The sequence below is a fragment of the Hyperolius riggenbachi genome, chromosome 1, assembly GCF_040937935.1.
Source record: "Hyperolius riggenbachi isolate aHypRig1 chromosome 1, aHypRig1.pri, whole genome shotgun sequence".
NCBI classification, from domain to species: Eukaryota; Metazoa; Chordata; class Amphibia; order Anura; family Hyperoliidae; genus Hyperolius; species Hyperolius riggenbachi.
Window position 1 is genome coordinate 146,776,113 of NC_090646.1, and position 11,766 is coordinate 146,787,878.

At 42.6% G+C, this 11,766-nt stretch overlaps 1 protein-coding gene across 1 annotated transcript; it reads right to left on the reverse strand.

The window, feature by feature from the left end:
* Nucleotides 1-363: 363 nt before the first annotated feature.
* HELT (helt bHLH transcription factor) lies at nt 364-7,406 on the reverse strand. Its single transcript, XM_068268784.1, has 4 exons — nt 7,335-7,406; nt 6,297-6,401; nt 2,780-2,876; nt 364-848 (listed from the first exon to the last, which is right to left on the reverse strand). Exons 1-4 carry the CDS (start codon nt 7,404-7,406, stop codon nt 364-366), a joined length of 759 nt encoding a protein of 252 aa, XP_068124885.1.
* Between the last annotated feature and the right edge of the window lie 4,360 nt (nt 7,407-11,766).

Genomic DNA, 11,766 nt, shown 5'->3' on the forward strand with positions numbered 1-11,766 from the left:
TAAAAAAAATACTTCTTTTTTTTAATTTCTTGCTTGATGTGAGCTTTAAATATGTATTATTAAAACAGTTTGAATATATCTCATTGGAAAAAGCTGGAGAAAACTCAGGAGAAATATTAATAGGATATAGGCCATGGCATATTAGCAACACAGGTGCACAGAAAACCAGTGTAAAATAGGAGGAGCGGCCCACAGCAACCAATCGTGTGTTGCATAAGAAGATATCCTGACTGGTTGCTGCAGGAAACTGCTCTAATTTTGATCCAGTTTTCTTTGCGAGTGTCTTCATCAATCTGCTACTTTTTTTTCCAAGGAGATTGAGCTATTTGATACTTAATTACTTAAATATTCTGACCCTTTGTGTCACAAAACAGCAGGATGCTGTGAATTGTGCATACTAAAACTATTAGTATGAGAGTGACCCAGCAAGTTGAGGTAATGTCTGTCCAGAGTCTGCATTGGAGACAGGAAGCTGCTATGCGGGGACTGTTGTGGGGCGGTGCATGGCAAAGGCATAGGAGCCGCTGATGTGAGGTAGTTCAGTGTGGGGCTTCTGGTAGTGCTGTGCCATGAGAAGGGAGCTCCTGGGCTTGGTGTGAATGTAGAGTCACCAGGGCTTGGGTAATCAGGCGGAGAGGTAGGCAGCTGGCATGACATGTCTACCTCCTGAAGAGAACTGAACAGTGGCTCTGTAGTTAGGTGGGCTTTAGACTGAAGGAAGGCAACAATGCGAGCATATTTGGTGTCCTTGGTTTCCATTCTCTCCACAGTGGTCAGGTAGTGGACCAGGTTTTTCATGCACTCGTGGTAACCATAGTGAAAGTAGTTGGCAAACTCTGATAGGAGATCTGTTGGAAGACAACGATTTCAGTTAGCGCTCTGCAATTATAGTCCAGTAATAAAATCGAATAGAGGAGCACATCCTAATGTAAAAAGCAACATTATATGGATTCTGTCTGGACAATACAAAGATAATCGCATGCACCAAAAACGTTATGTCGGTACAGAGAGAGATTTCAGTAAATGGAAACTTCAAAAAGGAAAGGTCCGCAACACACCATTAAAGGCCAAAAATGTCTTTTATTGTGAAAATCACAAAACATCAATGACAGAAAGGCTTTCTGTCGCCAATGTTTTGCACAATAAAAGATTTTTTGGGCATTTAATGGTGTGTTGTGGACCTTTCGCTTTTGGATCTATCTTTCCTGCTTCCTGCAGCTACGTCTACACCTCCTCCTCTGAACCCTGGGAAGTAGAAGGCTGGTAATGGTTCATTCACTTGCTCAAATATAAACTTCCCTGCATGTGAATGGATGCCTGAAATGCAGTCAGACTAGTTCAATGCTGTACATATCCCATCAGTGCAAATTACCAGAGACTAAACTGTTTATCTCATCTAATCATACCACTGTAGACAAAAAGATGGAAGCAATGCAAGTGACATACAACCCAGTCTGGTAGGAATTTCAGTAAGATCGGCCTAGATACTGTATGAGCAAGGAATAGATAGGGCATGATAAATACTGTAAGTTAGATTAAAATGTATATTTTCCAGGTATCACATTTCTACCATTCCTCTGCAATATTCTGTTTCCATGACACAGACATCAGTACTAGATGTGACATGTACATGGAGGTTACAGGGGACCTGAAGTGAGAGAAATATGGAGGCAGCTATTTTATTTCCTTCTAACCAATGCCAGTTGCTTGGCTGTCCTGTTACTCCTCTGCCTCTAATACTTTTAGCCATAGACCCTGAACAAGCATGCAGCAGATCAGGTGTTTCTGACAAAAATCTGACAATTTTAGCCACATGCTTGTTTCAGGTGTGTAATTCAGGAATGTCAGTAAACTTTACTGGGTCACCTGGACTGGGTGAATGACCTACAAATTATTATCATCAGAGGATCAGCATTAAGGGCAGAAGACTATCATCTCTAGATGGCAGTCACAGATTTTTCATGACTGATGTACTTTAAAAAACAGGGAGCAACAATAATATAGGACTTATTTAAAGCCATACAACAAAATACAGTTATTTCTAACTGAACTGAATGAAATAATCCACACTTACTGTTACTATTCTTGACTTTTATACCATGATGAATAGATTAGTATCGTAAAAAGACATTTCATGTCCTGCACTATTTTGGTCCCTCTGGATTTTTTTTCTATGAGGTGATTAAATAATTAACATGTATAAATACATAAGAGGGCAATATAAAGCTTGGCAGATGAGCTTTAATGTCCCTAGGCTTATATGAAGGACAAAAAAAAAGTGGAGGAAAAAAGTTTTGCCATCGTTATTTAAAATGGGTTTTGTACTGTAAAGATGATTGAAATGTGGAATATTTTACCACAGGAAATAGTTGTGGCAATTCCATATCTGCATTTAAAGGAATCTTGAAAGCTTTCCTTGCATTGAAGGACATCCCTGGCTATAGTTACTCAGTAATTCCAAATGGTAATTCCAAATGGTCCAGGGATTTTATCTAATCGCGTCCAGGAGTCTGTTGGGAAAATATTTCCCTTTTAGGGTTAATTGGTCTAAGCTTTGTAAGGATTTTTCACCTTCCTCTGGATCAACTGATATATGTGAGGGTGCAGGGCACTGTTGTACCATATTTTCTGGTTGAACTTGATGGATGAATGTCTTTTTTTCAACCCAACTAACTATGTAACTACAGTACGTAACAACCAAGCGACTGTGCTGCTCACTTGTGTAATAGTATTAAGTCAAAATAATAAAACTTTGTAACTAGTGTAATGAATACCTCACCTTTGTCCCGGCCTCGAGGGAAGTCGGAGGCATGTAACGCTCTCAAGTACTGAACAGTCATCTCCAGAATCTCAGCTTTCTCTAGCTTTCCTGAGTTCTGAAAATAAAATAATAATCTGGTTAGGAAATTCTTCACCTCATACACAGACAGGCACAGAGCATAGGAAATGCAAAAACATAATTACCTAACTGATAATCAGTCTTAAGGTGGCCACACTCCATACAATTTTTACATTTCTTTTCAATTCAAGAATAAGGCCTCTTTCACAGTGGGACGTTAAAGTCGAACGTTATAAACATTTATAATGCAGACTAACACACAGCAATACAAAGTCTGTGTGACATTCACAGTGAACACGTTGCGTTGTGTGTAACGTGTAGCAATATTTAGAAAGTGCTGTATGCTGTGCGTTTAGCAATACATTTGCTGCGTTATGTGTGTTGCACATGATCAGTAAATTTTTTTTAAAAAATGTAACGCATGCGCCGTTTTCATTCCATCAGTATGCGACTAAAACGGCGCACCAAGAGACACATAACGCAGTGCAAAACAACGTCCAATTTCATAACCTACTGCATTAGAGGCACGTTGTGCGACTTTAACGTCGCATCAAACGCAACGTCCCACTGTGAAAGAGGCCTTAATTTTTCTGATTGATTGTAACATTTGAAAAATCTGACCAATGTACCACACGGTTTCAATATTTTTCCAATTATGAAAAAAATGATTGAAAACACTGAAAAAAATTGCTTGCGTCTCTACATTACAGAATTGTCAATCTACCACACACCATACAATCTTGCAAAATATTGATCAGAAATTTCCGCCACTCCCGATCGAGTAAAATAAAACGGGAAATCCAAATGGAATTTTTTACTCGAATAAAAAAAGCTTTTAATTTTTCTGCAAAAACAATTGTTTTTATTGAATTGCTGCAAAATCAGATAATTTAATTGTATTGTGTGTGGCCACCTTAAGGGTGCCCACTAATGATACAGTCTTTTTTGTCCAATCTTACCATTTCTATATAATGTAAGGGACTACCTAAAATAATCAAAGTGCAGTTTACCCATCTACTACATAGATTTGGTAAGATTGCACAAAAAAGATTGCATCATAAGTGGGTACCTAATGCTGGGAATACACCATACAATTTTCTGTTAGATTTACCTGCCAGATAGATAAAGTTCAACATGTTGGAAATTTATCTTTATGCATTCTAACAGAAAATCTAACAGAAGAATCTAACAGAAAATTGTATGGTGTATTCCCAGCATTACATAGTACCTTAATGCTGGGTACACACGTTTCGATTTCCCGCGATCGATTCGATCCCGCGAATCGCGCGGGAAATTGCAACGTGTGTACCCAGCATAAGGCCTCTTTCACAGTGGGACTTTGCGTTTGATGCGACATTAAAGTCGCACAACGTGCCTCTAGCGCAGCGCATTTAGGTTATGAAATTGGACTTTTTTTTGCACTGCATTATGTGTCTCTTGGTGCGCTGTTTTCGTCACATACTGATGGAACGAAAACGGTGCATGCGTAACATTTTTTTTTTAAAAAAACCATACTGAGCATGTGCAACACACATAAAGCACCAAATGTATTGCTATACTCACAGCATACAGCACTTTCTAGATATTGCTACACGTTACACACAATGCAACGTGTGCACTGTGAATGTCGCACAGACTTTGCAATGCTGTGCATTAGTCCACGTTAAAACATTTTCTAATGTGAAAGAGGCCTAAATATGATCACAGCATTAAAAATAAATCGGTTTTTCAGCCAACAGAATGTAGATTTAAAAGTTTTTTATGTCTTTATGAAAATGTTTTGCATTTAGGGCAGCGATGAACAATCTTTCTTGCTTAGTTGAAATGTACGACGGTTGGTGGCAACTCCGAGTCCACTGGTATCACAAGCATGGAGGGCAAACAGCCAAACCCTCCCCTACTCTCCTTTGTCTGCTTAACATTTGAGATAACAGGAAATTGTTGTTCAGATAAAATATACAAATGTTAGGATTATTATTATTTTTAGGTGGACTTTTATAGTTTTAAATATTGATGACCGCCTATTACCTTAGCTTACTAACGCTGCTATAAAAAGTGAGCGCTATAAGAGGGTGGCCTGATTGACAAAGTGCATATAAGGGAAGATATTACTACAGGTAGTAGATCAGCTATAGGGCTCAATTACAGAGCATGAGATCCTTGGAACTTCCACCACAACTGAATGTACCTAAAAATAAGATGTCATCTGTATCTTTTACAAAGGTCTATGGTACATCAATTTTTATTTCTCTAATTGGATATTTGAAGGAAGCATATATTGGAGTGTAATATTTCTACTGTATATAAGAGAATTTAGATGGTCTCCCTGTATCTGTGTGGGTTTCCTCTGGGAACTATGGTTTCCTCCCACATCCCAAAAAACATACAGATAAGTTATTTGGCTACCCCTAAATTGGCCGTAGACTACAATGGATATGTGACTGTGGTGCTTCTCTGAGGGAGAATTACTTACAAGACCATATGCTCTGTACAGTGCTGCGGAAGATGTCAGTGCTATATAAATACTATATAATAATGATAATTGCCGGGATGGACAGCATGATGGATTGGATTTGGTGATATACTTGGCACTGCATTGACGTTGTGTACAAGGCATACTTAACAAATGACTGCAGCTATAAACAATGATCCACTGAGAATTAACAAATACTGTATGAATGGAACAAGGAAACAAAGAAATTACGTTAAGTAGCATTGCATATAACAGGTGGATATTCAGGGGAGTGTTTCACAATAGAGTGTAGAAGAGGAAATGCTTTGCCATGAGATGAAGCAGTGGTGATGACAGCACTGCAATATTATTATTATTTAGTATTTATATAGTGCCAACATCTGAGTGACTGCAGTGCTGTACAGAGTATATTGTCTTGTTACTTAACTGTCTCTCAGAGGGCCTCACAATCTATTCCCTACCATAGTCATATGTCTATGTATGTATGGTAGTCTAGGGCCAATTTTTTTGCAGGAAGCCGAATAACTTATCTGTTTGTTTGTTTGGAAGGAAATTGGTGTGCCCAGAGGAAACCCACACAGACACAGGGAGAACATACAAACTCTGTGCAGCCAATGCCCTGGATGAGACTCGAACCGGGAACCAAGCGCTGAAAGGCGAGAGTGCTATCCTACGCCACCATACTGCAATGTAACATTGTATGGGGGTTATCTAATGACAGAGCATTATCAGCCTTAAATTCTGTTTTCTTCAAACATCCAGTTTTATTTATTGCATATTTTCTCTTTACATATACTTGTTTGCGCTTTAATGTTTGAAAGGAACGTTGATGTAAATCACTTATTTAGAAAAACAGCCCTCATGGATAATAATCCTGTACAGGAAACATTGTATAATGTAATATGTAGATAAAATATAAAATATAGTAGAAATCATAGTAGATTAAAGCTCATTGCACATTGCTCACTAGGCAGGGCTGCTGACCTGCTTGGCAAGAGCCATGGGCACAGTCTTCCCAAGTTCACTGAGGCAGCGATTGATCCTGTCTCTTCTCCTCTTCTCTATCACCTTATGGGAGACCGGGGTTCTCTGGAAATAAACACAAAGACATATAAGGATGAGGCAAGAGTGACAGTAATCAGGCAGAGACAAACATGAGGCAAGAGTGACAGTGATCAGGCAGAGACAAAGGTGAGGCAAGAGTGACAGTGGCTGGATAGTGTACTGGTTAAGGGCTCTGCCTCTGACACAGGAGACCAGAGTTCGAATCTCAGATCTTCCTGTTCAGTAAACCAACCTAAGTGGCTGCAGCTCTGGCGTTTTGAGTCTACCAGGAGAAAAGTGCAATATAAATGTTCTGTGTCCTGTCTTGTTCAAGAGTGATAGTGGTCAAGCAGAGACAAGGATGAGGCAAGAGTGACAGTGGTCAGGCAGAGACAAGGATGAGGCAAGAATGACAGTGGTCAAGCAGAGACAAGGATGAGGCAAGAGTTACAGTCATCAGGCAGAGACAAGGGTAAGGAAATAGTGATAGTGGTCAAGCAGAGACACGAATGAGGCAAGTGTGACAAAAGGGTGAGGCAAGAGTGACAGTGATCAGGCTGAGTCAAGGATGAGGCAAGAGTGACAGTGATCAGGCAGAGACAAGGGTAAGGCAAGAGTGATAGTAATCAAGCAGAGACAAGAGTCGGGCAAGAGTGACAGTGGTCAGGCAGAGTCAAGGATGAGGCAAGAGTGACAGTGATTAGGCAGAGACAAGGGAGAAGGCAAGAGTGACAGTGGTCAGGCAGAGACAAGGGAGAAGGCAAGAGTGACAGTGGTCAGGCAGAGTCAAGGATGAGGCAAGAGTGACAGTGGTCAAGCAGAGTCAAGGATGAGGCAAGAGTGACAGTGATCAGGCAGAGACATGGGTGAGGCAAGAGTGACAGTGGTCAGGCAGAGACATGGGTGAGGCAAGAGTGACAGAGCTGTCAGACAGAGCCCTGCAGTTGAGTGTCCTCAGTACCCATACACATCACTCACTTTTCTCTCCTTGATTTTGGCTGAGCCTCTGAGGGAGATCATGCAGGCGGGCCCCATCAAGCTGATGTCCATGGTCCTGTAGTGTGGTCAGGTAGACTGCACTGCAGCTCTTCTCCCAGCTAGGCTGGGCTTATAAAGCGATCACTTATCAGCGCTGTGCATTCAGCTTCTATTCTGGGGATTAGGAGCAGAGAGAATAGTGAAGGAGGGGTGATCAGCCAGGCGAGACAGCCCTAAAACAACAGAAATCCCTATGTGTGGCTGGGGGCTGGCAGGGGGCACAGCAGCTTTGTTAATCCACGTGGCCCTTGAGAGACACGTGATTGTGAGCCCAGTAATCAGGGGTGAAAGAAGAGGTGAGGATCTTCTGTGTGAATGGGCACCTTGCGCAATGATCGCTGCTGATAAGGCTTCTGCATGCAGCCCCATATCTAATGCATTACCAGTCTTACTAATGTCAAGAGCCAGCAGAGACAGAACTTGTGTAAATTAAATTATAACACTACACTGGAGCTTTCTGTGTGTCCCCTCTTTTGTCCATGGGCCATCAGGGCTTTTGATATGTAAAAAGGTAAGGATGCAGCATGTTCTCCTCTGCTGCAACCTCCTGTAGATAAGTTAAGTAGACAAATAGACAGGGAGTCACTATAAAGGAATAAAATTATTTTGCAGAATGCTGTGGATTAAACGTAAAAGCCGGCTAATTGTGTGCCTTCCAACAAGCTTAGTGGTGCAAGACTTGTGATTGTAGTCAGCGCATTGCACGCTGGAAAGTCTCAATGTCATCGCATGATCTGAGATGTACCACAAGCAGTTCATACACATGACAACAAAAGTTGCCTTTTTGGGTACCGTTAATGACTAACAGTACAAGATTTCTTTGCAAGCTTTCAAAACTTTATGTTTCTTCTTAAAGAGAATCTGTATTGTTAAAATCGCACAAAAGTAAACATACCAGTGCGTTAGGGGACATCTCCTATTACCCTCTGTCACAATTTCGCCGCTCCTCGCCGCATTAAAAGTGGTTAAAAACAGTTTTTAAAAGTTTGTTTATAAACAAACAAAATGGCCACCAAAACAGGAAGTAGATTGATGTACAGTATGTCCACACATACAAAATACATCCATACACAAGCAGCCTGTATACACCCTTCCTTTTGAATCTCAAGAGATCATTTGTGTGTTTCTTTCCCCCTGCAGCTATCTTCCACTGAAGTGTCAGGCTATTTCTTCCTGCAGAGTGCAGACAGCTGTGCCTGTATGTAATTCCTCAGTATGTGAAAGCCCAGCCAGCTCAGAGGAGGATTTATCCAGCTTGTAAAAGATAATAGAACAGAGAGAAGCTGCACTAATCTAAATATCACACAGGCAGTGTGCAGAGAGGGGCCTGGATGGGGGAGTTCATAGCAGAACCACAACACTGAAGAACTTGGCAGCTTTTGGAACTTGTAGGATGATAAAAAACAGGATGCAATTTTTGTTACGGAGTCTCTTTAAGGCATGATAAGAACTGGTTCAGAACCGTAATCAGAACCATACTAATCCAGTTCTGTAACATTCCTGAACAATAAACTTAATATTCTGAAAGCTTCCAAAGAAATATTGTACAGTTAGTCATTTAGGGTGGTTTTACACGTTTTTTGCATTGCAATGGAATACGATGCTCCTGCCACATCTTGTCACAACGCTAAAAACGACAATCATATGTCCCTGCGGCAGAGTGCGCCAACAGGGTCAGATGCATAGCGCCACCCGTCATTCAATGACATACTCCCTACTGTACAGGAAGTACGTCACTGGGATTCCCATCAGTCCACACATGCACTTCCTACATCGTTTACAAGATGTGCGCTGCGGCCGTTGCCCATAGACTTTGACTACCCCAAGCACCATGCGAAAAAGGGGTTATCATCAGGCAATCTCTCTTACCCCCCGATCTACTTATCTGGGGCTTCCTCTAGCCCCTTGCAGCTGGCATGTCCCACACCGCAGCTCCGCTCTCTGCTCCCTTTTCCATGCATTTGCTCTTCTGTAAAAAGCAGAAAAATTGTATAGCATAGAATTACAGTTATTCAGAATGTGTTTCTCCTGTCATAAATCCCACTAGAGTATTGAAAAAATGAGTGAAAGTGCATCACAGCGTGCTCGCGTTTCACAGTGGAAAAGGGCTCTGTGTGCTGTTTGTAAATTATGGCACAGATTTCAGTGCTGCCGGTGAGGAAAAGTTTAAACATGCAGCCTAATTTCACAGAAGCAGGCTGTGTATGACTTCCTTGTGATAAATAACATGCCCATCTAATCCTTGGAAGCAGAGATGGGGCCCTGGGTAATGTAGTAGATTTGGGGCTTCCTTGTGGTCTTTTTGGTAAGCAGAAGTGGTAAGAGGTTGGAGAAGGCGGCAGGTGGGCCCCTTCACACCCACTAGGCCCCAAGCACCTGGTGGATGATCCTGCTCTGTTTGGAAGCGATAATCACACATCATCACTTGCATTGTAAAGGGCCATACAATGGTCGAATTCAGACATTGATCGATAGGCCGCAAATCGATGCTCGGACGATTTAATTTGATTTCGATCGATTTGATCCAGGGTATTTGGCACCCAGTGCTGATTATCCACAGACACCCCCCCCCCCCCCCCCCCCAAACAGGAAGACAATATGCGGCGCGCTTAGCCGAAAAATGGGGCTACATTGTGCGGCTGCGCTGAAAAATGGGTGTGGTCATGGACCAAAATGTGGGTGTGGTCACAGGTGGAGACAAATTTACATGAACTTAGCAATGGTGGGACATTAGATTAGGACAGTGGTGGTGAACCTTTTGGAGGCCGAGTGCCCAAACTGCAACCCAAAAGTCACTTATCTATCGCAAAGCGCCAACAGCAATTTAAACTAAATACAAACATTTTAACTCATAGTGAACATTATGGAAAATCCAAATTGAAAATAAACTGTGAAGATTAACAACTCATCCATCCTACTCCTGAAAAATGTATTGTTTTAGTTTTAATTTTCTGTTTTAAAAGGCTAAAAAAGTAGGTTTAAGGCTATTGTCTCATATGATTATGATTCAGCTTTTCCCATAGTCTCACAGTTAGCAATCATGAGGCCCCCAACAAGACAAATTCAGCAATCATGAGGCCCCCAACAAGACAAATTCAGAAATCGTGAGGCACCCAACAAATCATGAGGCCACCAACAAGACAAATTCAGCAATCATGAGGCCACCAACAAGACAAATTCAGCAATCATGAGGCCACCAACAAGACAAATCCAGTAACCATGAGGCCCCCAACAAGACAAATTCAGCAGTCATGAGGCACATAAATAAACAGCATTTCACATAAGTGGGCAGAATGCCCCCTTAATATGGTAGACACCTCTCACCTGGCTTCTGAGTTCTCCTCTACTGGCTGCTGTGCCTGGCTGGCAATACTGTTTTTGGCTGGATTGGGGATGATGTGTGGACTGAAAGGCCTGGCAGTGATGCTGTGGCCTGGCTGGCGGTGGGCCTGGCTGGCGGTGGGCCTGGCTGGCGGTGATGCTGTGGCCTGGCTGGCGGTGATGCTGTGGCCTGACTGGCGGTGATGCTGTGGCTGGGCTGGCTGGCTGGCGGTGATGCTGTGGCTGGGCTGGCTGGCGGTGATGCTGTGGCTGGGCTGGCTGGCGGTGATGCTGGGCTGTGCCTGGCTGGTTGAAGTAAATGCTGGCCTGACAGGGGGTGATGCTGTGGCCTTTTTGCCAGTGATTCTGGGCTGGTTGGCTGGTGGTGATGTTGGGCTGGCTGCCCTAGATAGTTTAGGTAGTGAGAGGTGCCCCCTAGTTTAGGTAGCGCCAGGAGCCAGTGTAGGTAGTATTGTAGTCCCCAGTACAGCTAGTATAGTGGCCCCCAGTATAGGTAGTATAGTGGTCCCCAGTATAGCTAGTATAGTGGGCCCCAGTATAGCCAGTATAGTGGCCCCCAGTATAGCTAGTATAGTTGCCCCCAGTATAGCTAGTATAGTTGCCCCCAGTATAGCTAGTATAGTTGCCCCCAGTATAGTTGCCCCCAACCAGTATAGCTAGTATAGTTGCCCCCAGCCAGTATAGCTAGTTTAGTTGCCCCCAGTAAGTATAGCTAGTTTAGTTGCCCCCAGTAAGTATAGCTAGTATAGTTGCCCCCGCCAGTATAGCTAGTATAGTTTCCCCCAGCCAGTATAGCTAGTATAGTTGCCCCCCGCCAGTATAGCTAGTATAGTTGCCCCCAGTAAGTATAGCTAGTTTAGTTGCCCCCAGTAAGTATAGCTAAAATAGTTGCCCCCAGTAAGTATAGCTAGTATAGTTGCCCCCAGCTAGTATAGCTGCCCCCAGTAAGTATTGCTAGTTTAGTTGCCCCCCCCCCCCCCCGCCAGTATAGCTAGTTTAGTTGCTCCCAGCCAGTATAGCTAGTATAGTT